The sequence below is a fragment of the Ostrinia nubilalis genome, chromosome 14 (genome assembly GCF_963855985.1).
Source record: "Ostrinia nubilalis chromosome 14, ilOstNubi1.1, whole genome shotgun sequence".
Classification (NCBI taxonomy): domain Eukaryota; kingdom Metazoa; phylum Arthropoda; class Insecta; order Lepidoptera; family Crambidae; genus Ostrinia; species Ostrinia nubilalis.
Window position 1 is genome coordinate 1806314 of NC_087101.1, and position 27151 is coordinate 1833464.

The 27151-nt window shown below is 36.4% G+C and overlaps 2 protein-coding genes and 1 long non-coding RNA gene across 3 annotated transcripts in view; 2 read left to right on the forward strand and 1 right to left on the reverse strand.

The window, feature by feature from the left end:
* LOC135077965 (acyl-CoA:lysophosphatidylglycerol acyltransferase 1-like) overlaps positions 1-27151 on the forward strand; it is a 542351-nt gene that overhangs the window by 296598 nt on the left and 218602 nt on the right. The gene's annotated exons all lie outside the window — the stretch shown is intronic.
* Positions 57-6288, forward strand: LOC135078289 (uncharacterized). Its single transcript, XM_063972887.1, has 2 exons — positions 57-1811; positions 2991-6288. Exons 1-2 carry the CDS (start codon positions 577-579, stop codon positions 5800-5802), a joined length of 4047 nt encoding a protein of 1348 aa, XP_063828957.1. The 5' UTR covers positions 57-576; the 3' UTR covers positions 5803-6288.
* On the reverse strand, positions 23591-26228 carry LOC135077799 (uncharacterized). Its single transcript, XR_010258507.1, has 4 exons — positions 25997-26228; positions 25237-25451; positions 24832-25059; positions 23591-24072 (listed from the first exon to the last, which is right to left on the reverse strand). It is a non-coding gene; the product is annotated as an uncharacterized LOC135077799 (long non-coding RNA).

Below are 27151 nucleotides of genomic sequence, written 5' to 3' on the forward strand. Positions count from 1 at the left end.
CCAACAGAAAACCCGTTAAGGTATAGATATAGGAATGATAGTTTAAGTTCTAGATTTAAGTTACCTTTAGTTACAAGTATTTATGTATATTCAGACGCTCTACATCACAAAAATAAACCAACACCTATAAATAATTCAATTAAAAATAGTCCTAATAACTCTCATACAAATAGGCAAAGTCGTGTGACAACTAGAAAAATAATTTCAAACTCTAAAAATAAAAACCAAAAAGTTAATAACTCTCATCTTGCACAAACAAACAAACCTACACAAAGAGTACCTCTAACGCAAACTACTAAAAAACCAGAAATTAGAAAAGTTATTACAAAATGGAAGGACAACACAAAATATGAAGATTTAGACTTTAGCTATGAGACAACGTTATCTAAAGAAGATGAAAGTAATAAATTGACTTTTGTAAACACAGAAAGTTTTGAAGAACTGAGTAGTACTGAGACTATAATTGACTATTCAACAGAAGTATCAAAGAAAAATCACCGTAAACCAATTAAACTATTACTTAATAAGCTAAAAAATAAAATTAATAGAAGACCAAAACCGCAAGATTCCGAAGAAATGCAAGTACAATCTGATAATGTTTACGTTATGGCCAACCACCCCTATCCTTCTACAAGACCTATTTATGTGTTTAGTACTCCAAAGCCTACGCCAATCATTACTAACGTAGGAAACCCAAAACCGTGGTCCAGGCCGCCAAATTTTCAAATCGTTTACCAAAACCCTACTACACCGAGACCTGTCACAGTTACTAAACCGATAAAAAATCATTATAATTATCACAACCCAGTATATCACAACTATCCACAGCACCCAAGTCATGAATTTGAGGTCACCACTTTCCAACCAGCAAATGCGTACACAGACAGAATAGTAATTAGGCCGGAAGAATATGCCGCCTCACCCGATGAATGTCCCACAATATTTCTAACATTAAACAATACTTTTCAAGGGCAAGGAAAAGAGGCTTGCCCTGATTTGAATATTGCTGTTAACACGAATGTTATTAACAAGAACGTTGTCGTTGAATCAGAAGAAGAAGAAGAGACTGATGGAATATTTTCAGACCCATTTGGAATACCGTTTGGTGATGAATCTGGTGATGAGACAGGACACAATGACCACAGCTATGAGTCTGAAGAGAATCAAGAGCAGGTAGAAAGCGCCTCGATTGAAGGGCTGGCACTGACCAATTACAACTCAGGTTCTGAAGCTGAATCTGCTGAGCCTGGAGGCTATGGATCTCCGAGTTCAGTGTTATCTTCAATCTCTAAGCCGGGTCGTCCTCACAAGGACGATGACGACACATTCAGCTTATCATCTATAATACAATTTTTCAAACCAGCCATAAGTGCTTTAGGCTGGTTAGCTACAATAAACCCCTTGAGTTTTGGATTGTTCTCAATACTGTTAGCACCTTTAGTGTTTCTGTTTGCAGGCACTTCAGGTATAGCTGCATTGTTTGCTCCTTGGGCTTTCTCAGCTCGACAAGCACCCAAAATAGTCCATGTTTATCGACCTTATTGGCATTGGGATGATGACATAAAAACATGGCATTTGCATTCTTTTCCTAACAATAGAAGATGGAGTCCTAGCCTTCCTAGGGATAGTGGTGAAGTGGATAGTACAAATTCAGGGTCTGCAAGACCGTCTACGTTTGAGAAATTAAAAGACTTTATGAAACTTACAACACACATTTTGAGACAAAGTAATAATAAAACTCAAGTCTCAATAAATAATAATCGTAAAAATAAGAGAAAGAAACGAGAAAGTTGGACGATTCGTATTAAATAGCAGCATCGATAAATGTTTCAGTGTTAACTAAAAATCATAAAAAGTACACAGTAAGGAATAGTAATAAAGCAATTAAAATAAAATTGTAACGTATCACAAAAGTTGTCCGTCTGATGTACCTAAAGTAATTGGAACCAACGATTTTTAAAGATAAAACCTTCGTAACTTGAAATATTTATGTATAGAAGTAGGTATTGTAAATTATTTTATCGCTCTTGATTAAGTAATATTAAATATTGTGAAATAAATAAAAACGTTATTTTGCTATTTCGAAGAAAAATACAATAATAAAATATCAATTATGGGCAGAAAGATTAATATTACGAAGGTATAGTTCAAGTACACATGACGGCACGTCGAGCTAAACTGTAGCTTCTTACTTAGTTGCAATAAGGGTGAGTTTGATACTTAACTTATTACACCTAGATACTAGGGAACCATACAAACGTATAAAATTAAAATTCAAACTGTTGAATCTTCACTACATAGTATAAAACAAAGTCGCTTTTCGCTGTCTATCCCTATGTATGCTTAGATCTTTAGAACTACGCAACGAATTTTGATGCGGTTTTTAATGGATAAAGTGACTCAAGATGAAGGCTTTTAGGTACCTATAAAACATGCATTAGAAGAAAAATGCCGGAAATTCCATTGCAACCGTGCAAAGACGGGGCGGGCCGCTAGTTGTTGAAAATAAATATTTACAAATAAAAAAAACTTTTTACAAATAGGATAGATTATTTCACCTCTTCAGTATATTATAATGCAATGAATTAAATATAATATAAAATAGAAGCAAATAAATAGATGATATCGATGTGATTATTTATTTATTTATTATTACAAGTATGATAGTAAAACTTTTTATTTTGTAAATATAGGTACATAAAAATAATATTTATTTTATCGACACACTTATTATTAACTTTCATTATAATTTACTAAAACATTGTTAACTTATTGAAATAAATCATTTAATTTATTATGTGTTTTATTACTTTTTAGTAAATAATGTAAGGTTACGAAATCGACTAGATTAAGCTTAAAATGTATGATAATTGTTGATCATTTTGTATTTGTACTTTATTTTTAAAACATTGTGTCAAATGAGAAAATACATTAAAAATTATTATATTATTTGTGAAATATTGTAAAACATGTGGAACATTATCTGACAGTTCTCTAACTATACTTTTTCTCATTTTCAGAAGTAGCAGTCCAGAACTTCAGGAGGCAACCAGCGTGAAGGAAGATTCTTCAAAACCTGCAGACATTTCAACCGTCCCGTCTGTTACATCAGAAACCTCTCGAGATGTTAAAAATAAAGGACCAGTCATACGAGACTCGATCAAAATGGTTGCTAACCAACTTCTTGAAAAACCTTCAAATGCTTCAGTGGATGCGCCAATCGTACCAGATACAAGAATCCCACCAAAACTTAAGAATCAACTGAGTCACAAGCATAAAATTAAAACAAGAAATGAAGATGGAGATGTACCCGTGGATAATGCTCATGCTGGTGTCGCTGTTCCCATGAGCATGGAAGAATTAGAATCCGAAAATAAAGTGAGTGAATCATCAACTACTAATGAAGGCATTTCCACTTGGATACTTCTCAGCAATCCTTCAAGCAAAGAAAATGACACAGTTTCTACCGAACCCACTAAAATTGATGATAGTCAAAAGAAGCAAAAGCCTGTCGTATTTAAAAATAAAACAAAAAGACCACAAACTACCAAGGTTAATAGCGGAAAACGGCCAGTCATTGGAAGCACCAACAAGTCTGACTTGGTTGCTAGCGGTTCAGCTATAAATGAGAATGTGTTTAATAAAATCAAAGATACAGTTTTGTCAAATGTACAGAAAAATAAGAGTACCCCTACGCAACGCACAACTACAGTTATAACTACAACTACATCTACCACAACAACTGAAATTCCAACTACAAGAAGAGAAACTGCTACTAAAGCTCCAGCAGCAATCATTCCAGTAGTGAAAGTCACTTCAAAGCCATCCACGAAGAAAAACAAGAATAAGCCAAAGACTTCCACTACTCCAGCTCCCATTCAAGAGTCAGCTTTACTACCTATGGAACCTAAAGAACAAGAAATTGAACTTGAAGTTAATATGCCAGTAACAACAACTAAGAAGCCTAAACGGACCTCTACCAAAAAGAAGAATAAGACAAAAAAACGCAAAACCTCCAAACCTAAGCCAGAAGCAGAAACAGCTGTTAGTGAAATTAAAACAACTGCAAACAAAACAAAATCTGTAAAGCCATCGAAAAAACCCAGCACACAAAGTGGACCAATAACGACACAAATCTACAATTACTTTTCTAGAGAAGTAATGCCCTCTGTTGGTGTTGGTGTTATAGGTTTAGCTAGCTTAGTAGGATTAGCTAGCTATTTCTTATACCCATTCTCAACGCCCGTAAGGCGCACATTCGAAGTTGATAAAAGAGATGACCTGTACAAAAATAACGCAGAAGAATATGCAAATGAAGGCAATGGTCAAGCAGAAGAAGAAATGCTTGGGACTGTTCTTGCAGGAATGCCGGCTCATTCAAAGCAGAAACTGAACCCCTATGCCGGCCAGACACATGTAAGTGTAAGCAGATACCCTGTGAAGAAAGAGCAAGACATCAGATACCGACATGTAGCGACGACAAGTTACGAACCAAATTACAATGTACATTATCCTCAGCAAAAGACTGGTATCGCCCATGGCGCTGTGTATTCAAAGCCAATAAACTACGGGCCTCAGCAATATGATACAAGAAACGTATATACGACTGAAAGCAAATACGTTTATGATAAGGCACCAAATGCTTACACTCCTTATCCCGCTGTAGAGCCAATTTATACAGCGCCTCAAACAGGACCATCAGCAGTTTCATCGTATGGAAATGACGCATCTAATTCAGTAGTTTATGGCGTAAAGCCATCAGCAGACAGTGATTTCAGACCCGTTTATCCATTTGAAGGGAAAATTTACAGTGAAACCACCAGCAACCCAATGACGTATCCACCAACATCAATGTATTTAGGATCGAATAATGAAGAACAGCAGGAAGACACGCAGTACGAAGAAAATGCAAATACTAGTCCCGACGCTGTAGACAATAAGTTTGTCGTTGGTAACGTACCCAAAGAACTAGTAGAGTCTGCAACTCCCGCGGTAGTGCCTGAACATGGTCCAAGAAACTTGAGGAAGAGAAGACATGCCGTTTTTCGTAAGCGAGCAATCACTGGATCTATTGAGGAAATGTTAAAAGAAGCTAATAAGGACATTTTTATTAGCAACGAAATCGATGAAAACCCCGGTCAACTCATAAGGAACCTGGCCCCAGCCACAGAAGCAGCACCTATTAAAAACGAAGTGACTACAACACCGGAAGCTAAAGACGTGTATACTGTCTACGCAATGTCTGTTGATCCTACTAAAGATGAAAAATCTGTCACTGAAGGAACTCCAACACAGGATGTTTTAATTGAGAACGTATCAACATTGCCTATAAACAATGATAAAACCGAGACAGAAATGTCAAATGATTTGGAAGTCACAACCAAAGCTTTTAGAGTTTACGAAGTGTTTACAAACAACCCAACAGAAAGTGAAAAACTACAAACGGGTAAAGATGAATCTGGTAAAATTGATACGACAACCCAATTCAAAAACATGATGACGGAAACGACTACAGAGTTCAAGTCGGAGACAACGTCTACTATGCCACCTTCACCGTCACCTATTTCTGAGACCAAACTACCGTCTTCTCCCTCAAAAAGACCTCGACCAACTCTGCATCCTGAGGTGATAACTTATCCCCCATTGAACCAGGAAGGTGGTTTCTTTTCGTTCCTCAAACGGCTAGTAGAGTTCAAATACAGGCTTGGACTGAGCATTTTGCAGACGACTTCTGACAATCTGAACAGATACCTTCGCAGTATGGAAGACACAGTACAGAAAGTAGCCAAGGCTTCCCATTGAGTTCATAATATATTAGAATAGGCTTATGTTGATACTCACCGACTTAATTTCATACTCATAATGACATCAAAATCATCAATAAGTAGGTATTATTACAATTTATGTCGAATGGAAGTGAATACTATGAAAAGTTAATACACTTTACATTCATCTTGCAAAATGACATTCATTCATGATCATTGAACACTTAGCAGATTAATATTAAGGTCATATAAAATGTGTGTAAGAAAATACAAATTATATTTTCAGAACGTTATCCTCGGTCAGAAAATTGAGGGAAACCTACTGAATTTATATTGTGATAATTTTAAAATATTTAAGTTTAATTAAGATCGCATTTTTCGCAGTACTAACTAGGTGTTGAAAAAAATTGCTAATTTGTTGGTATTTCTGTGGAAACGCGCGGGGTGCTTAATGTATGTATTTAAAATAAAATCTGTCATTTTTATACGTTTTGTAAATACATAAATAAATGATTTTCACATACCTGTACAGTTTTATTCTTTTTAGGGCTGATTTTTCAATCGTCAGATATCTTTTAACGGAAGAATAAACTCGTCATTTTTTGACAAAATATTACCCATACTGAAATTGTCAATGTGGCAAACTTATTCTTCAGTTAAAAGTTATCCGACGATTGAAAAATCAGCGTTAATTTCGGCGTCATAAACAATAATTTATAAAAATTCTAAGTGTATTTTATAATTTAAAAAATTCCTTAACTCTTCAGAGCTTAAAATATTAAATAAACTTAAAAAGCTGTAAAAATGTATTTTTTTTTAATAATTAAATTATGTCTGTTTCATCGTTATGACACTTTCTAAATAAAATAGTTATTTAAATCTATTGCATGGTCTAAAAGTACAGTAGCGACATCTCTTGGATTTTATTTGAATCTAACGTCAGTGCCACAAGCATTCTTTGTGTTGCTAGCTAGGTATTAGTTTCACGTTGTTCTTTTAGTTACTGACAGATGGCTCTGTTTCTATCTTCTATTCTCAACAATAAATAAAATACTGAACTGTCCTATCCGTATTGACCTCAGATCATAGAAAGAGAATAGATATGAAGTCGCGCGTAACTACAACGAGAACCAGTGTCCCCACATTTCCCCCACCACAGCTCCCACACACACATTCAACTGTGTAAAAACAAAGCGACTGAGAGTCTACGACAACATGTGCAACCGGCTTAAAAGTGCTGTGATTGGCCAGAAGGCGTGCCTTATGGCCAATCAATGGCCGCGTGACGTGACGCACACTTTGAAAAAAGCAATTAGAGAGAAGAAAGATAAAATGGAGTCGATAAGATATCGATACTTTAAATCCTGGGGGCAAGGCTCGAAATTGGTTTAAAAAATGCTTGTATGAAAACCTTTTTATTATACGTTATTATTATGTTCTTTAACGATTTTTGCATAAAGGAGTCAGTTCCATTTTGTATGGACGAAAAACTCAGAATCAATTATTGGGACTAAATGAAGTTACCTTATATTAATTTACCCCAACCAAAGCTCAATGTCGTTATCGATGGAGTATAGAAGTTATAGACTGACAAAGTTTGTATGAAAAGTCATGGGTTAAGTAGGTACTTGCGATTTTTACCAGTATTTACAATATTGGTAATATATTATTATTTACTTTAATAATAATAACAGGATCACTGTAATTATTATTAACTACTATCGCGCATTAACTTTTTAATTATGGCGAAATTCGTACCGCCTATGTTTATCAAAAATAATGCCCATATTAGGCTTTCAACTAGCTCTTATAGTAATTACATAGTTGACAGTTACTAATCCCTTCTACTATTGTTATTGTTTTTGTAAAAACTTAAAAATCGCAAGCAACTCATGATTTTTTCATTCAAAATTAGAAAATAGAAAATAATAATTTACTTCTATTTATCGATAATAGGAAACCGTATTAGAACACGAGCCCTGCACTATGTTACGACCGGCACATGCGGCCGTACTGTGTATTTTCACGCGTCAGTGGATATCGGAAGAAATAAAATACATTGCGCAGTAGTTACGCATGACATAAATTGGTTGCTAACTAAATCGTCAATGTACAACGTGTTTGAATTTTTATCACCACTAATTTCGATATCGCAGTAAATGTCACGGCACTGAATTCGTTCGTAAAAATGTTTAGTTTTTTTTATTTATAAGCAAAATACCAATGGATTTGCAATACTTACATGTGGTAAATGACTTCATTGTTCCTGTAATTCTTCGTTTCACTTATGTTATTGCACGTTACGACGCATTATCCAACAATATCGGAGAACATTTCCTCAGTACGACTGAATCGCGACTAACCTGGCGTCGCGGGCGATGTTCGTTTCTGGGCATATCGCGGAGACACGCGCCACGCCCCCGTTTCACATCTATTCCCTTCTATGATCTGAGGGCGCCACCGTCAATACCGGATCGCTGGTTCCGATTTTTGCCATGTTGAAAACCATATAGTTGAACGATGGTAGCGCCCCCCTGTCATTGAGTTTGGTGGGACAGTTCAGCGTGGGTCATCTATATTTGATAGCTCATTGAATTATATGATAGCTTTGACATTTTTTCTTTATAAATAGACGGCGCTGTAATAACAAAAATAAAAATTAATAATATGAAATATAGGGGCATTCAATTTGCAAAGGTATTTTTGCAAATACCTACTTATTACATGGAACAAAAGTGCATTGTGTAATGTGTTCAATGAGGGTTTTCGCGAATGAAAAATCCGCCAGATGGCAATACGTAGACGCGAGGTCCAAATGCTGCGTGATTGGTTATTTTTGACATGACACTAACAGATATGTAAAAATCCACCAATAACGCAGCAGTCAGACCCCACATCCACGTCCCGCCATCTAGCGGATATTTCATTCGCGAAAACCCTCATTTTGATAGAAGAGGAATCAATCTGATGAATTCCTAACTGTGATAGAAGGTGTCAGGCTTGCTGATTCGAGATCCGAAGGACGCAGGTTTGTACCCCGACCCTGAACTATTATGGTGAACCCACTCGAAGTGAAATACAATCATTTATTTATTAGCTTAGGTACGACGAGGGGCTAAGTTAATTTTTGCAAGGAATGTTGTACTTAAATGAATAAATAAGAAACAAAGAATCTAACGCCCGTATTTACAAACATTACTATGAGGACTCACCTCACAGTGCGCGTGGACGAACAGGGTGTCACAGGAACCAATCACAGAGCTCTATTCAACGCTGTGCGTTCAATGTGCTTCTTCACTTAAGCAAGCATCGTTTGTGAATACGGGTGTTACTCTCAAGAATGTACCGCGACTTGTACTCGTAGCTAGCTAACTTCATGTATTCGTTCTTTAAGCTCTACCTTTTACACCTAAAATATTAATTGCATAATTCCACTTCCCTATTATTATCACTTCACTCGGACATAATAAGTGACATAACCCTCCAATGCCGAGTGGTCGCGATCGACCGCATATTGTCAAGTCGCTGATGCGCGTGTGGACGACCACAATCACCACCCGTGCTGTCCGGTCGAACAGGCCACCAAATTAACACATAGGTTAGAAATAGACATGCGGTAATGTCATACGGTTGGCAGCACTGATAATTTAATACACACTGAAATAGGATTGCGAGCAATATTCATGTTTATGCCTCTAGGTTTGGTTTAATATTCATTAATAGTGATGATCGATTTTAGGCCCGTATTATGAAACGATATTTAGTAGGAATAGATTCAAGCTTAATATTTATGACTGTTTTGTACATACTTGAATATTCCCCTTTCCGTATCACTTTGACCAAGTGTTGGCATTATGAATACTGTTTACTGCATCCAACTTTCAATTTTATTTAACTGTTTATTGTTGTTCTGATTTTTTCCAAATTTTTCTTATCAGTATCATCGCCAAATCATTTAGTTCTCACTGCAGGAGCATGGCTCTTTTTAATATCCAATGTAAGCTTATAGCGTGTGTTTATTTACTAAAATATGTATATTTCATTATACCTTTTTATTCCGCTCTTTATTAAAGAGAACAATAACATCCTACAACTTACCTACAACATGCATGAACATTTTTAAATGTTCGTTTTTCCTGCATGCATTTTTGTTTCATTCGAATCGTAAAATACAAAAAAAGAAAATACGAGGTCGGGCTCAAATATGAATAGTCTTTTGTGACAGGAAGGAAACATTAACCCTTTTAGTTTCCCAGTGACAGGAGGTTAAGTGTTATTTGGGGGTTAAACGGACCGAGGTCCGGAGAGGGACCGCGAGGGGTTGAACAAAAATCACGGAGGAGTTTTCCAGTTTTGAATTGTGGGTCTTCTATCTTCTTGCATAGAGGTCTTTTACACACGTTCTAACCTACAACCTGTTTTGTATGAAATTACGTTTACCTTTTTATGGTCAATAAAATGTACTTTAAATTAGAATCGAAGAAATGGCATTTGGCGAAATAAACTGACGGCAAACTTGATTTTAATCCGACCGACTTCAGGATTGACACAAACAAACAAAATACAAATTCATTATGACGTGTGTGTCAGAAGAATTTAATCAAAACAAGATAAACAAAATAAGCCTCAAACAAGATGATTTTTCCTCAATCTTCAAAGATTTTTCATAAAGAGAAAATCACAATAATAAAACAACAATGGAAGATCTTAGTAGGTACCAGCTATGTAGTTTGATAAAGATATTTTCAATAGTTAACCGTGAAAATGTAAAGAAACAAAGATTTATAATTATTATTCAAACTGTGTCAGATGCTGTAATTCAAAAAAATACTAGATTGGATTTCCTAATTGAAACTAAACCCAAAATAAACCAAATATCATCTAATGTTACTTTTGACACCAATTGCAAATTTATCTCCATTCAAAACTACAATTTACATGGACCGACAAACCAACACGATCTATACGTATCAAAAACAAGTCCGTTGTTAGCCTTTTGTGTTCAGATCGCGTTGAAATCATTCTGCGGTGTTACTACAATAGGCTTTAATTTATTCAAGGGGTTAATTTAGTGTACAATTTTGTTAGTCGCAAGTAAGACACAAGAGCCAGGCATTTGTACGTTTCAACCTCAGATCATAGAAAGAGAATAGATATGAAGTCGCGCGTAACTACAACGAGAACCAGTGTCCCCACATTTCCCCCACCACAGCTCCCACACACACATTCAACTGTGTAAAAACAAAGCGACTGAGAGTCTACGACAACATGTGCAACCGGCTTAAAAGTGCTGTGATTGGCCAGAAGGCGTGCCTTATGGCCAATCAATGGCCGCGTGACGTGACGCACACTTTGAAAAAAGCAATTAGAGAGAAGAAAGATAAAATGGAGTCGATAAGATATCGATACTTTAAATCCTGGGGGCAAGGCTCGAAATTGGTTTAAAAAATGCTTGTATGAAAACCTTTTTATTATACGTTATTATTATGTTCTTTAACGATTTTTGCATAAAGGAGTCAGTTCCATTTTGTATGGACGAAAAACTCAGAATCAATTATTGGGACTAAATGAAGTTACCTTATATTAATTTACCCCAACCAAAGCTCAATGTCGTTATCGATGGAGTATAGAAGTTATAGACTGACAAAGTTTGTATGAAAAGTCATGGGTTAAGTAGGTACTTGCGATTTTTACCAGTATTTACAATATTGGTAATATATTATTATTTACTTTAATAATAATAACAGGATCACTGTAATTATTATTAACTACTATCGCGCATTAACTTTTTAATTATGGCGAAATTCGTACCGCCTATGTTTATCAAAAATAATGCCCATATTAGGCTTTCAACTAGCTCTTATAGTAATTACATAGTTGACAGTTACTAATCCCTTCTACTATTGTTATTGTTTTTGTAAAAACTTAAAAATCGCAAGCAACTCATGATTTTTTCATTCAAAATTAGAAAATAGAAAATAATAATTTACTTCTATTTATCGATAATAGGAAACCGTATTAGAACACGAGCCCTGCACTATGTTACGACCGGCACATGCGGCCGTACTGTGTATTTTCACGCGTCAGTGGATATCGGAAGAAATAAAATACATTGCGCAGTAGTTACGCATGACATAAATTGGTTGCTAACTAAATCGTCAATGTACAACGTGTTTGAATTTTTATCACCACTAATTTCGATATCGCAGTAAATGTCACGGCACTGAATTCGTTCGTAAAAATGTTTAGTTTTTTTTATTTATAAGCAAAATACCAATGGATTTGCAATACTTACATGTGGTAAATGACTTCATTGTTCCTGTAATTCTTCGTTTCACTTATGTTATTGCACGTTACGACGCATTATCCAACAATATCGGAGAACATTTCCTCAGTACGACTGAATCGCGACTAACCTGGCGTCGCGGGCGATGTTCGTTTCTGGGCATATCGCGGAGACACGCGCCACGCCCCCGTTTCACATCTATTCCCTTCTATGATCTGAGGTTTCAACCAAAAAAACTTCCTTCGCTAAATCAAAACCATGCATCGCCATAGATTTTCTTTATCGTCTCGTCTTACGCCAATAACGGTATTTTATTGATAAATAAATAGGTGAAGTTTAAGTAGGTATTCTAGAAAAGACTAAAATAAAAACCATTTTAAAAACTATTGGGGTCTTCTTACCAGGAGGCCATTATTTTATTTTTATTTTATGCACAACGAAGCTCTTGGACTGCATTTCATCTGATGGAATTTGATGATCAGGCCGAGGGTAGCGTCTATAGGGAATACTTTTAGTTTTTCTGTCACGTCAATTATTGGACATTTATGTGGTTTTGTTTTTACTGATCTGGATTTTCTATGCCTGAGTGTGGTGGCTGAAGGGAGGGCCCGTTTTTGAAATGAGATATCCCAATAACTCACAATCGAGACGTATTTAGAATCGCAATTTAACCGCACCGAGCCGCAGTGAACGGTGAAATTATGATAATACTTCATAATGGAGGTGACCCAGTAAGATCACGGCATTCAGGATGGTTCAGGCCTATATTTAACGGCTAATAAAGTTGCAAATGGCAAAATTTTTCAATGGGTACTATTGATGGAATAGCAAGCTGAAGTGGCAAAGGGCAGGGCACATAGTATGCAGAACTGACGGCCGATGGGGTACCAAAGTTTTGGAGTGGAGACCACGTACCAGAAAGCGCAGCTTGAGACGTGCACCCACAAGGTAGAAAGAGTACCTCATAAAGGTAGCAAGATAAGGCTGAATTCAAGCCGCTACGAAAAGAAGAACGGTCATCTGTGACCCAGGCCCGACAGAAACGAGACATACCTCAGTTTTTTTGTCATGTCTTAATTAGTTAAATTATATATTTTTTATATTCGAAATCTATGTATAACACCAAAATATTACCCTTTGTTTTTGTTCAGGCGTTATACAAAAACTAATACAAAATGCCTATTTATCACCAAATTTTTTTTTTTTTTTTTTGTATAATCCGGCTGTATCTCCAGGTCACCTAGATACATTCCATAGCAGCTGTAATAGACATTTAGGTACATACATTTACCAATTTTAGTGATAAATAGGCATTTTGTATTAGTTTTTGTATAGCGCCTGAACAAAAACAAAGGGTAATATTTTGGTGTTATACATAGATTTCGAATATAAAAAATATATAATTTAACTAATTAAGACATGACAAAAAAACTGAGGTATGTCTCGTTTCTGTCGGGTCTGGGTTTTTGTTGTATGGGGCGTGACCGTTCTTCTTTCCTGTGAATTCTCGTTCGTTTCAGCCAAATGACGTCTATTTGCAGGAAAAAGGCCTCCAAGAATTTCCACAACGGCCGGTACTATTCTGTCCGCATCCAGGCATTTTGCCCTACCTCCACCACGTCGTACCACCAAGTGGGACCAGCTCACACTAAGGCCTCAGCCACGAGTTTAGCGGGCAGCGGGGTGGGAGCGGCGGCGGCGCGGGAGCGGGGCGGGCAACGCAGACTCGTTCTCGAAAGAAGCGGGCAGCTCGCGCGGCGCTTTAGCGGCGAAGTGTTGTGTTGTCGAGATAATTGTTTTTATTCGCAAACGAAATGTCTGAACAACGGCGACAATTTTATTTCGATTCAAAATTCCTAACGCTCGATTTATTGTGGGCAAAAAAAGGAGTGCGCTGCCCGCTCGTTGCCCGCTCCCGCGCCGCTGTTTTCGAGAACCGGTCTATTTGATTTTACGCATAAGATCCTGCCGCTCCCGCGCCGCCGCCGCTCCCGCCCCGCTGCCCGCTAAACTCGAGGCTGAGGCCTAACCGTTGTGAATTATTAAGTGTGTAACCCTACTGTTGCAACATCGATTGTGTACTAATCAAAATGTAACTACACTATTAGTTTTGTGCGCAGTGATAATAATCTCCCGTTCAAACGAGGTTATACCATATCAAAGCTTATTTTAGGCTTTATTTAAATGAGCTTACTATGCGGTTCATTTTGAAACCATCTACCCACATGTTATTCCTATGAGACGTCTTCAAAGAATCCTTGTCTCGCGTTGCGTAGGTAGCACAAACATTATTATGTTTGATAGATATTAAATACCAATTTTATAATTTGTGTACCTGTCATCCACTTTGCAGGAAGTTCATATTAATTGTGAAGTCAGAAATGAGGGGGCTAAATCGATAGTACCTACCTTTAAGGTACGCAGCGATCCCAACCCACGCCCACTCGGCGGATTGACGATCTGGTGTCAGTAGTGGCACCTGGATGCAGACAGCACAGGACTAGCCGTTGTGGAAATCCTTGAAAGAGGTTTATATCCAGTTCTGAATGTTTTTTTGTTGAAATTAAAATGAATGAAACGATAATTTGTTTAAGAAAACTCACAATGTCTGACAACAGGGTTTCAGGTGATATTCCTCATTTTATCAACCGACTTCAAAAAAGGAGGAGGTTCTCAATTCGACCCGTATGTTTTTTTTTTTTTTCTATGTTTGTTACGCGATAACTCCGCCAATTATGAACCGATTTGAACAAATCTTTTTTCGGCGTATAGGTAATACCTCAAGGGTGGTCCCATTTAAATTTAATAATAGAAAAAACAACCCCCAAGGGTGGAAAATTGGGGATGAACTTTTTTATACGCAATATCTCCGCCGATTATAAATCAATTTGAACGATTATTTTTTTGTTGAATAGGTATTATCAAAAGGGGGGTTTCATGCGAATTTGAAGAAAATATTTCACCCCCAAGGGTGGAAAATTGGGGATGAACTTTTTTATACGCAATATTTTTAATTTTTAGTTTTTTTTTGTGTTCACGCATTTTTTTAAAGAAGTTTTCTTAACTACGCCCATGCACTAGCACCATGCTCCTACCGCTTTATCATTTACCGGTTGGCACAAGTATCTTATCAAAAACAAGTGACAGAACTCTACTTGCCAGTGGCGCCAACTAGTGAACACAATTAGGAAACTCTCATTAAACATTTTCATGGATAATTGGAGTGTGAAACACAAAGGAGTGCAGGCCACTGAATGAGCATGCCAAATTAATTGATGTTATGGTTATTCGTCAACATCATTATGCTTATTACGGTTGGGTTAATCGCGAAAAGGGGATCATTGGATTAACGCTTCCGATTTAATGAATTTAATTGTAGTACTCGTATAATGAGGGAAAAATGGTGTGAGCATTCTAGGTTTGCCATAATTCGTCTGTGGTGTGCTTAAAATGCAGCGCCGGTTGGTGAAGGGTTAAATATTAATGTTATTTGGAATAATGTACAGATGACACTGAAATGGGCAGGGCACATTGTACGGAGAACTGACGGCCGATGAGGCAGCAAGGTTCTGGAGTGGAGGCCACATACCGGAAAGCGCACCCACAAGATGGACCGGCGACCTCATAAAGGTAGCAAGAAGGCGCTGGATGCAGGCCGCCACCATACCGGCCATTCTGCAAATTAAGCGAGGCCTATGTTCAGCAGTGGACGTCCTGTGGCTAAAATGATGATGATGATGACAGATGACAGGTCAAGAATAGGTTCTTTTGTAGTTGAAATAGGTAGGTGCTACTTTTCAACTGAAATGTAGTCTGATTTGCTGCTGTACCAATAGATCAAATAAAAAGTCTTACAGAGTTTTGTTGCGTGTGTGGTTTATACGTATTTTCATAAAGTGCCTCATCATAGTGTGAAATCCACAGATGTTTTCGTATAAAAATATACGTCCATGTAATATTTTTGCGGAGCTCACTACACGATAATAGAACTAGACTAGGTTATTTTTAATGGTACTGTGATCAGATTGGGATTAATTTTGTTGTTGAGATGAATAATAGTTCTTAGAAATCATCGAAATAATTTTTAGAAACTAATAATCCATATAATTCCACTTCTTTTATCAATACAAGTGGTTTGTAATGATTGATTTCTAATACATACTTGGTTTTATACTTTAATAGCTTTTGCCAGCGGTTTCACCCGCGTGAAATTTAGTTTGTCACAGATCGTCTTAAATTTCATCATTTCAGAAATTGAAATGATGAATTTTAATTTCTGTGACGGGTCTGGGTGTGACTATGTATAATATTTATGTATTTAAAAAAAAATGTATATAAGTAGTATATGCTAGCACCCATAACACAAGCATTAAGTTGCTTACTTTGGGGCTAGCTGGAGCTGTGTGAAATTGTCCAAAGATTTATTTATTTATTTAATTATAGTCCATATTTTATGTTATTTTTGGTTATAAAATAATACTGTAAAGTTTCATCAAAATGCGTCCAGTAGTTTTTGCGTGAAAGAGTAACAAACATCCAGACATCCAAACTTTCACATTTGTAATATTGGTAGACATAATTATTAGGCTTGTTGGCTTTTACGTCTATAAAATTATAGAAAAAAATGCCGTTAGGGGTTTCAAAGCAGAAATTCTTAACGAAAATTCTACCAAGTAACTAGACTTTTATTTCATTAAACGAAATTGCTTGTTCAACTAGTACCTTACTTAATAACTTAAATAATATGACAATACATCATCATTGTAAAAAACTATCAGGTGCTCATCCACCCGTAGCATTTTGTATGATTTGTGTGGATTCATTGGACACATGAACACATCAGCTTTTATTGTTGTTCCAAAATCACTTTTATTACGACGGCATAAAACGCCCGAATTTAGCTGTACAATATGAAATTATACTCGGATTCCCACCATTTTCATCGTGTAATGATGCGGACTAACGAAAATTATTAACGCAATGGTTTGTCATACATTTGTTGAATCAATGCTGTTTGCACGAATGGTTTCGAAGTTATTCGAATCTAATTACAGCAGGAATGTGTTAATTTACTAATTACCTACGTTTCTCTGTACATTTTCGACGATAAAAGGCATCCGTTTGATTTATGTGTTCACGTTGAATTTGTCACTGGAACATTATTAGTATTAGTGTCGTGTCTAAACAGACGTAGTTAGAAACAAAATTATTAGATGTAATTAGGTACTCAATATTGTGAAAATGTATTGCCATTTCGATGGGACAAAACATTCTGACGGTAGACACAAGTCTTATTTTACATAAATACAACCCATTCATTAATTCCAATGTTAGTAGGTATATTTTTATTTTTTCCCAACTACCCACATTTTCTCTAATATTTTCTCGCTGTTGCTCGCTGCAATCGACATCAGTCTACGAATGATCGTCGCTCACTGCAGACGTCCGTGTCGTCGCGTAATCGTTCACAGTTTCTTTCTGGTGTCTTATTAAACGATAGACAGATGACAACACTCGTAATTGTAACAAGTGAATGTCAGAGTAACGTCGCGCGCGCCGGATTATCTCTGTGTTTTTTTTTGTGTGTATAGAAGTTTTTATTTTATTTTTTCTTATGCAGGACAAGGCAGGTATTTGACCGCAATCGTACCTGGTGTTAAGTAAGATGCAGTCTGGAATGGTGATGATTTAGTAGTGCTAGATAGTAAATGGTCAACCGCATCTGTCTATTTTGTCCATATCTGTCAAAGTTAAATATCTTGTAGGTAATTGGACCAATATAGTGATAGTGTAGTGTGTGTTTGTGAAAAATACTTTAAATCCCTGGAGGACCTGGTGCTGGTGGACTGCAGATCGGGTAAGTACTTACACAGATTTTCTCTATTCTTTTTCGTACATTAATAACAAGGTCTAAAGATAATTAATTACTTATGTAGAACCTACAAAACCTGAATTAGATGTAGTGCTCTAATTTGGGTATAATAATGTTAAATCTTGCATTCGGAACGGATATTGACTACGAAATGCTACTACACTATAAAAAAGTATTTAGTGGTTGGGCCTATGTCCCTTATCTTCCTTTTCTTCGGTGGCTCCAACTCTCAAAATTATCTAGCTGCATGAGTTGGTTTCCCACCAATTTGTTTATCGGATTCGGGGCCAGCACCTTCGCAGGAGCCAAGTGGCCAGTGTCAAGTGTCACGCGAAAAACCTCTATAGAAAATTAAGAAGAAAAAACTATATTGTTTTGGAACGTCTGTCAAATGAAGTCAAATGTGAAAAATCCGCTGAATCTGAATATAAATTGAAATAATCAAAACCGCAAGAAATATCGACGGGTCGACCCTCGAAGCCTGGTCTCCGTCTCCTGATCCGCAGGTTGGTGGTTTCCGTTTTATGCAGCTGTATTTTTGAGTTGTTTGGAGTCACCAGCCGACCCCCGCATCATCTTCCTTCCCCGCAATTTTATTCCTGGTGTGGCTATTTACACGCCACACCATTTAGATTATAAAAATAATTAACTATGTACCTAATAATAACTTTCTTAACCAAAAAGAATCCATCTCTTTTACATATTTTAATTTGTAGCCCTTAATGTACTATTAAGGACGCAGTAAAGATATTGAGTAAATCAATCAGTTAATCGTTTGTCTGTATGTCATTCAGTGAGGTTAAATCAAAATGCTTCCTATCATGCATCAAAACAAATCAACATTGATTCTTTAATAAAATAAACCCAAGTCACGTTTCGGCCATTCGTCTTGATCCATAACAAAACAAGTCAATTCATATCGACAGATATAGGCCAGCCTTTAAATGGCAAAGAATAAAAGATAACGTCTCCACTATGTCATAGTGTAGACAGGAACAGAAACACTAGTACTAAATGGATTTTTATTAATTTAATTATTCTTTCGCGTATTCCAATCCCCTTTTTTAATTCAAGGTTCATCCAAGGCGTAACTTTTTATTAATAAGGGGGTAAAAGTGTAAAGCAAGAATCTTATTTGATTATGAATCGTTGTTACATTGTTGTTATTGTATTTTAAAACAAATCGTCAACAAAACGAACCAAATAATTTGTTTGACGTTCTGAATATTTTTTGCTGAGGTTCCGGGTTTGATTATCGTTTAGGGTAAGTGTTGGTATACTGGTAATAAGCATGAGAATTTCATTGCACAAAAACGCGTTGGTTTGTCTAGGAAGAACTTGTTAGTCCATTTTGACTTAGCTAGCTTCACGCAAGTCAAGTCCATTTCGAGTAACACTTGAGCAGTTGGTACTTCATCATCATCGTTTCAGCCATACGACGTCCACTGCTGAACATAGGCCTCCCCCAATGATTTTCACATAGCCCGGTTGGTAGCGGCCTGTGTCCAGCGCCTTCCTGCTACCTTTATGAGGGCGTCGTTCCACGCTGCGTTTTCCAGAATGTGACCTTCACTCTAGAACGTGCTAGAACCTTGCTGCCCCATCGGCCGTCAGTTTTGCGTACTATGTGCCCTGCCCATTGTCACTTCAGCTTGCTAAACGTCGGGCTATGTCAGTGACTTTAGTTCGTTTACGGATCCTTGTTGATCCTTGTACGGACCGAACGGAGTTGGTCCTTAGCGTCTTAAAAAGCACTTACCACACACACAAGCCTACTGCATCCACGCGTGACGTAATCCCACTACGCGTGTATAGTTCATTAAATCAACAAATTATGTGTCAAAATTTGGAATTGAATTCGCCCCAAACGGCGGGGTGGACTCTTAAATAAAATAGAACGGGAATATTATCGAGCGGTACCCGCTGGGGTAATGCGCCGTGCGAAGGGTGCGGAATAGGGGGCGCTGTGGAGTCGCGGATGGAAGATTGCAAAAAAAAGAAATACAAAAATTTATTTTTTTATATTTTATTAATTGAAAATATCGCGTTAAGACCTGTAATTCTCCATTTATTGTTTTAGATAAATCAGAAAACATTATCTGGGGGCACGGCAGTGCCCCCACCAAGTCGAGCAAAAAAGCGGCACGGCCGTACCATCCTTTTCTCGAAGCAATTCAGGTCATTTTCGACTGCCTGTAACTTCGTTGTGGATAAAACTAGAAGGCTGAATTTTCATTAGCTATGCAGGCATTGTAAAGACACGGTATATTTAAAATTTCATTCAATTTGAACCAGTAGTTTAAGAATTATAACGGGTCAAAGTTACTTAATTTTGTCACTCACTGACTCACTGACTCACTGACTCACTGACTCACTGACTCACTGACTCACTGACTCACTAACTCACCGATCATCAAAATTCTAAGGCACTTCTAGCAGACCTAGAAGCTTCAAATTTGGAATATAATTAGTGTTTGGTGTATGAATCAAGGAAAAACTAAAATATTGGGGGGCACGGTAGTGCAACCGCCAAGTCGAGTAATTTTTTTCAATTTCGGTCCAGTTTTCTAGATACATAACTGCTGTCTACAAAATACAAAAAGAAATGAGATTTGGGGGCACGGTAGTGCAACCGCCAAGTCGAGTAAAATTTTTCAATTTCGGTCCAGTTTTCTAGATACATAACTGCTGTCTACAAAATACAAAAAGAAATGAGATCGCATCAAAAACAATACTTATCAAAAAAACCAAGTCTCGCAACTCAGTTGTTCTACGGTAAAAAGTTGTGAGATCCATGTAATACCAAGTCCAGGCCAGGAAATCTTTAACGTTTTACATAAATATATTGACTTGGCCATCGCATGAAAACACGTGTAAATTAAATTATTTAGTGCGATGGCCAAGTCAATAATTTATGTAAAACGTTAAAGATTTCCTGGCCTGGACTTGGTATTACATGGATCTCACAACTTTTTACCGTAGAACAACTGAGTTGCGAGACTTGGTTTTTTTGACAAGTATTGTTTTTGATGGGATTTATTTTGCTAATATGAATTCAGGGAAACTATTGTAAAAAAATAATTAAAAAACACATTAAATTATGTAAGGCTGAATTACCTAGTGTCTTGCTATTAAGCAAAACCGTCAGCTTACTCTTATAAGGTTCAAGTGCATTGAGTGGTATGTTGAGTTTTGACAGTTCAATTTCTTCATTTTGTAGGTACCTTTATATTAAGCTTACTAAAAGAAAGTAAAATATTTCTAAATGTTTTCAGCTTATCACTTTCATAAGAATTTCGGTGTCATTACCTACATATTAAAGTAAATTACACTTTCTAATAGAACGATAAATTGTTTATTTTTTTACAAAATAAAAACTTCGCAGCGTCAATCGTGTCATCAACGTATCCTACCAAAAAAATTCCTTACAACACGACTCCATTCATCCCTTAGTCCGACCACAAAAATCCTAATGTGGCGCCTATAAATCTGTATTCACCGTCGATACTCCGCAAATTTCATTGACTCGCCGTTCAACGCATTGCGGCCAGTTCGAGTCCCGTTAGGGACAATGTGATATATGGACCGTTAACTGTGGGCTAATTCAAATGCATTTGTCGAGAGTAGAAATCGTCTGTCAAATAATTTTCTAGTAATCAATTTTGAACTGATTGTCAAGGTAATACAGTTGAAAATTGAATATCAAAGCCAGACTACGCCTAATGTCAGATCAGCCGATGGTAGATGCCAAATTTCCAATATCGCGTACGAAGACGGAGAACTTTGTCAATATAGTGGTACATAAGGGTCATAATTAGTGGATGCCGACGATTTTCGCGCTGTCATCTCAACGACTGCCCACCCTTGTCGTTAGAGCAGTCGACTGGATAGAAAGCATGGAATTAACATGGTGATTGATAAACTAGGTGCAAATAAGCATAGGTATTTTATAACCACAGAATGCTTTTTGCTTAAATTTGAAAATAAAGGATATTGTTCTGCGTCCATACATCGTTCGCCCCAAGACCCCCAAGCAATGAAATAATGATTTTTATATGTGAAATTACTTAACGATTGTCACCTTATACTCCACTAGCTTTTCGCTCGCGGCTTCGCGCGCGTGGCCTACATTAGGTACCTACATATTTTACGGAACCCTATTATTTTCCAAAATAAAATTTAGCCTGTTACTCGTGGATAATGTAGCTTTCGAATGGTGAAAGAATTTAATAAAAACGGTCCAATAGTTTTTGAGTCTATTCATTACAACCAAACAAACAAAGTTTTCCTCTTTATAATATTAGTGTAGATACTTAAAGCACGGATAAGCGGGAGATTCGTTACAATAGGAAAAATGCTTCAGATTTTGAGGTTATTAGCATAACAGAAGTACATTTCCATTTTCTATCTTCTATATGTACTTATAATAAATCTGTAGAGAGGTCAACTCTGTACATGAAATATATTTTCAAAATAACTATCAGGGGGTGATACTGATGCCAAAAATGCAATCAGTAAAATTTTTGTCTGTCTGTCTGTCTGTAATGTTCCTTATAGAAACAAAAACTACTCGACGGATTTTAACGAAACTTGGTACAATTATTCTTCATACTCCTGGGCAGGTTATAGTATACTTAGGAATTCCCACGGGAACAGGAATTAGCGGGAAAATCCTTTTGTATGAAAAATCTAAACCGCTTAAGTTAGACGCTTTAAATTTCGCACGTAGGTACTTTAGTAAACTAATTCCCACGGGAACTGGAATTCGTGGGAAAATCCCTTTGTATGAAAAATCTAAACCGCTTTAGTTAGACGCTTGAAATTTGACATGTAGGTATCTTAATAAACTTAAAGCTTAGTTACAACAGGATATTGCAAAATTCCCACGTGAACGGGAAAAAACATTTGAACGAAAAAATCTAAACCGCGTAAGATAGATGAAGGGGGTAAAACGGGATCCACGCGTACGAAGTCGCGGGCGGCCGCTAGTTGCTAATAAAACTATTTATTGTCAAGAATTATATGTATAATAATGCGAATTCCCGTTCCCGTGGGAATTAGTTTACTAAAGTACCTACGTGCGAAATTTAAAGCGTCTAACTTAAGCGGTTTAGATTTTTCATACAAAAGGATTTTCCCGCTAATTCCTGTTCCCGTGAGAATTCCTAAGTATACTATAACCTGCCCAGGAGTATGAAGAATAATTGTACCAAGTTTCGTTAAAATCCGTCGAGTAGTTTTTGTTTCTATAAGGAACATACAGACGGACAGACAGACAAAAATTTTACTGATTGCATTTTTGGCATCAGTACCTATCACCCCCTGATAGTTATTTTGAAAATTATATTTCATGTACAGAATTGAGCTCTCTACAGATTTATTATAAGTAGGTATAGATATGTAGGAGAGACGTCTTAATTACACTTTAAATCGTAGATCGATAAAGAACCCCTTTGTCAAACCGTATGAATAGCAGCAAATAGAACTTTGCGTATTGGAAAAATAGGAATGCCTACGGAAAAGCCAAACATTTTTTAAAAAGAAGTTAATATATTTTACTTACTTTTAAATCCAAAAATATCTTTATTCCGACCCAAGGGTAAGTAGGCAGTTATGTAGGTATAAATGAAAATACGTATGTAGGTACTTATTATTTATTAATGGTCATGTTCTACATTTTCTATTAAATATGGGCCCAATACATCAATGATGTCGCCATCACAACAAAGTACCATAAATGGTTTAACGAGATTCCGATATTTGTATAGGGAATAAGTTTTTTTTTTGGTATGCATAATTGCTACTTTTTTGCACATAAATGTATGTATGTACCATCCATGATGACAATAGCCTTTCTTTGTGGTAAATCGTTTCCTGGCTTCCCGAAAAGAGACTGGAACATAAAGGTTTCTTTGGGCTACTTCCTCTCTACTAATATGTTGTAACCCTAAATGTGCTGGTACGAAATGTTCCTCCATCATACTGCGTGCTTTCATTACATATTTTGTAAGAGTACTCCTTGAAATGCCAAGTAATGTAGCTATTCTGTCATCTGAATCACCGGTCCTCAGTTTAATTAAATAAGCACCAACTGTAGTAATTCGTGCTCTCTGATAGTATCTATGGCAAAGAAGATCTGAAGGACGAATCTGAAAATAAAATAAAACATCAGATTCACAGTTCAACAATAAGAAGAGCAATATTTATATAGGATTAACGACTTTTGTGTGTAACGGAATAGTAAGATGAGTGATGAAAGATAATTTATGATTTGAACGCTGAATGATGAGGAATGATTGGTCTATGGAGGAAACGAAAGGGATGAATGAGGAACGAGGATTGAGAGTGAGAATAGTGGTAGTTTAAAAGAGTAGTCTGTTGTTATGCAGGAAGTATAAATAAAACTTTACTGAGTTTATTTGGCTCAGGGAATTTTTAACTGGCTTTATAATAGTAAAAATTATGTTTAATATTATGTAAGTAATAATATTGCAATATTTTAATAATATAAGTCTATTTGTATTATACAGGGTGGAAACGATAAGTGATCTATAACACTTTTAATATTGTGTGGCTGGCATACATTTAGTATGGAGGCTGAAAACATTGAATTTTCGGATAGATCCAGTTAATTCTGTAACTATTTACTGATACCGTTAGAAAGAGCTCGTGAAGCACTTTCAGGATGAGTAACCAGTTTTTCGATATCTTGTGTAGTTTAGAAATAATCGAGTGAGATCACTTATCGTTTCCACCCTGTATAACCTGTATGGATGAGAGTAGTGGCAGATTGAAAGCAATGGAAGGAGTTGAAGGATGGGAAGGCTGATTCGGAAAAAACCTTTTTTATTATTATAATAAACCAGCATAATTATTTTTATGTATTATAAAACTGGCAGGGCTCTTACCTCTCTGGGTTGAATCCAATTTCGAACAATGTTTAATATATCTTGATTATTCTCTGTATCCAAACAATGACTTCAAGTTCGCAATAATGAACAACCACATCCAACACAAACTTGTTGGTGACCTACCGGGGCACCGGTTGGCATATCTGGAGAGTCTTGTGAAGTAGGTGTGGTATCTCTTTGCAATAATGAGTGACAAGCCCCACAGATGTAGTCATTTGCAGTAACCTGTTTAAAAATAATAATAATTAGAAATAAGTTTAAAAAAATTATCAGTTTTTTAATGTCCCGCACTTAAATTATTTTATTTTAGTATTAATTTACAGAAACCAATAACTTTACAAGAATTAGACTGATTGTATAGCCAATAACATTTTATTAAATAAGGACTTTAGCGTGCATTACCTCTAATGGAGTTAGTCGTTCCACAATTATGTTCCTGATGTTAATATGATGTTGAGTGTTAGTTCTCAGGGACATGAGCTGATGTGAACGTGTTCTAGGCTCTAGTGTTCTACTGCAAAGCACACATTTTCTGCTAAGATTTGAAGTAGATGCATTTGTGTTGTATCTTGGGCTTGGGTCCAACATGTTGTGCATATAAGATCATGAGCTGTAACCTGTAAAAATAAATAGATTCATTGCATGCCATGCCACACATACTCCTGTGCGTTGAATAAATTGAGCCGCAAACCATAAAAAAAATGATAATTCAATATTATGTGCTGTTAGTAGAATTTTGGGTCAGAGGGTAGGGTTAAACAGCTTTAGTAAATAAGCATTGTTGTTATAATAATTAATTATGACGTGTTACAAACTTAGTTACAAAAAATAATAATCTAGTAGTCTTATTTCCAAAAAACAAAACAAAACAAGCTTTCATTGAGAGCAGGGAGATAGTGTCAAAGTAAATAATTCCTTAGATTTACACCAAAACCAGCTGGATTGTCAACATAATTGTTGTTTCGCTCATGCCTCCATTGCGCTGTACCATCGACTAGTTTCTTACAATCGAATCGGGCCTGTGGCCACACTGTCCAGGGTTGAACCACAGATAATAGCGGAACATTCATTTCAAGACAACCCGCCATGAGAATGGCAATTCAGAAGTTTGGCAAGGCTAGTACTTATTCATAAGATTGCAGAGCAAAATGTAGGTACTTACCGATCGAGGTGCTGCCCATTGTTGTGTATTATTAAGTTGCTCATTTTCTAACACCATAGAACCACCAGCCGAGCCTTGGCCGAGCCACACAAAAACAGTAAATCCCAGGCTGAGTATGTCGTTATTGCAATCAATCAGAGTCCGTTTGAATAGCCAAGTTTGTAGTTAATAAAGTTCCGAAAATAAAAGCTAAAACACAAACGAATCACAAAGAAGGATCAAGCAAGACAGCAACACACAGTGTTGCCAGTCGGGTCTAGTCAGAAATTACCAGAAATATAAAAAAAAGTAACCTTTTTGAATCAAAAGTAACCTTCATACGGGGGGGGGGGGGTGCGGAGCGATGATTGTGTAAGGCTAAGGTTGTTCATGGATGGAAAATGAATACAATTGATCATCTAAATTCGAAAAGTGACCAGTCGTATAAAACGTTTCATGGATTTTAACAAATAATAAATCAAATTCAAGTTTAAATGCACTTTATGACATAATTTTTAAATTGTCACTATTAATATTTTTTACTGAATAACCTGTAAAGTTAATTCTACAATTTCTGAAAAATCACCTAAAAGTAACCTTTTCATTAGTGTAACCTAAAAGTAACCACAGCAGTTCAAAAGTAACCTAAAAGGTTACAAAAGTAACCTTCTGGCAACACTGGCAACACAGCAAGAGTGAGTGAGAGAGAAAAGGTGATGCGAGTGAATGACAATTTGACTAACAAATAGGGATGTCCATTTAGAATAGACATAATCGATTAAATTGATCGTTTTTGAAAAAATTTATTTTTAAACATTGTGTTGCTATAAATATTTATTTTATTTATTTAATAGGACAACCAACAAGACATACACTGGAAGACAATCAATATTTACAACGTATTTAACTTAATCTAAGTGCTGCCTTAATTATAGGTTGCCACGGCATGCAATAGTGGACTTATACATAAACAGTGTCTACACTTAAAGAAAAGAGTAAATATGTAAATGTAGGTAAATAAATGTGATTAAATATATAAAGGCACTGGGTCTCTATCAGAAGGAACTCTAGGGGTGGAATCTCCATAGGCGTGGGTTAACGGGCAAGGAGATAATATCTTGGATGGTTGACAATCACTTTTCCTACAATTTAACGTTCCACCAAACTCAACACGCT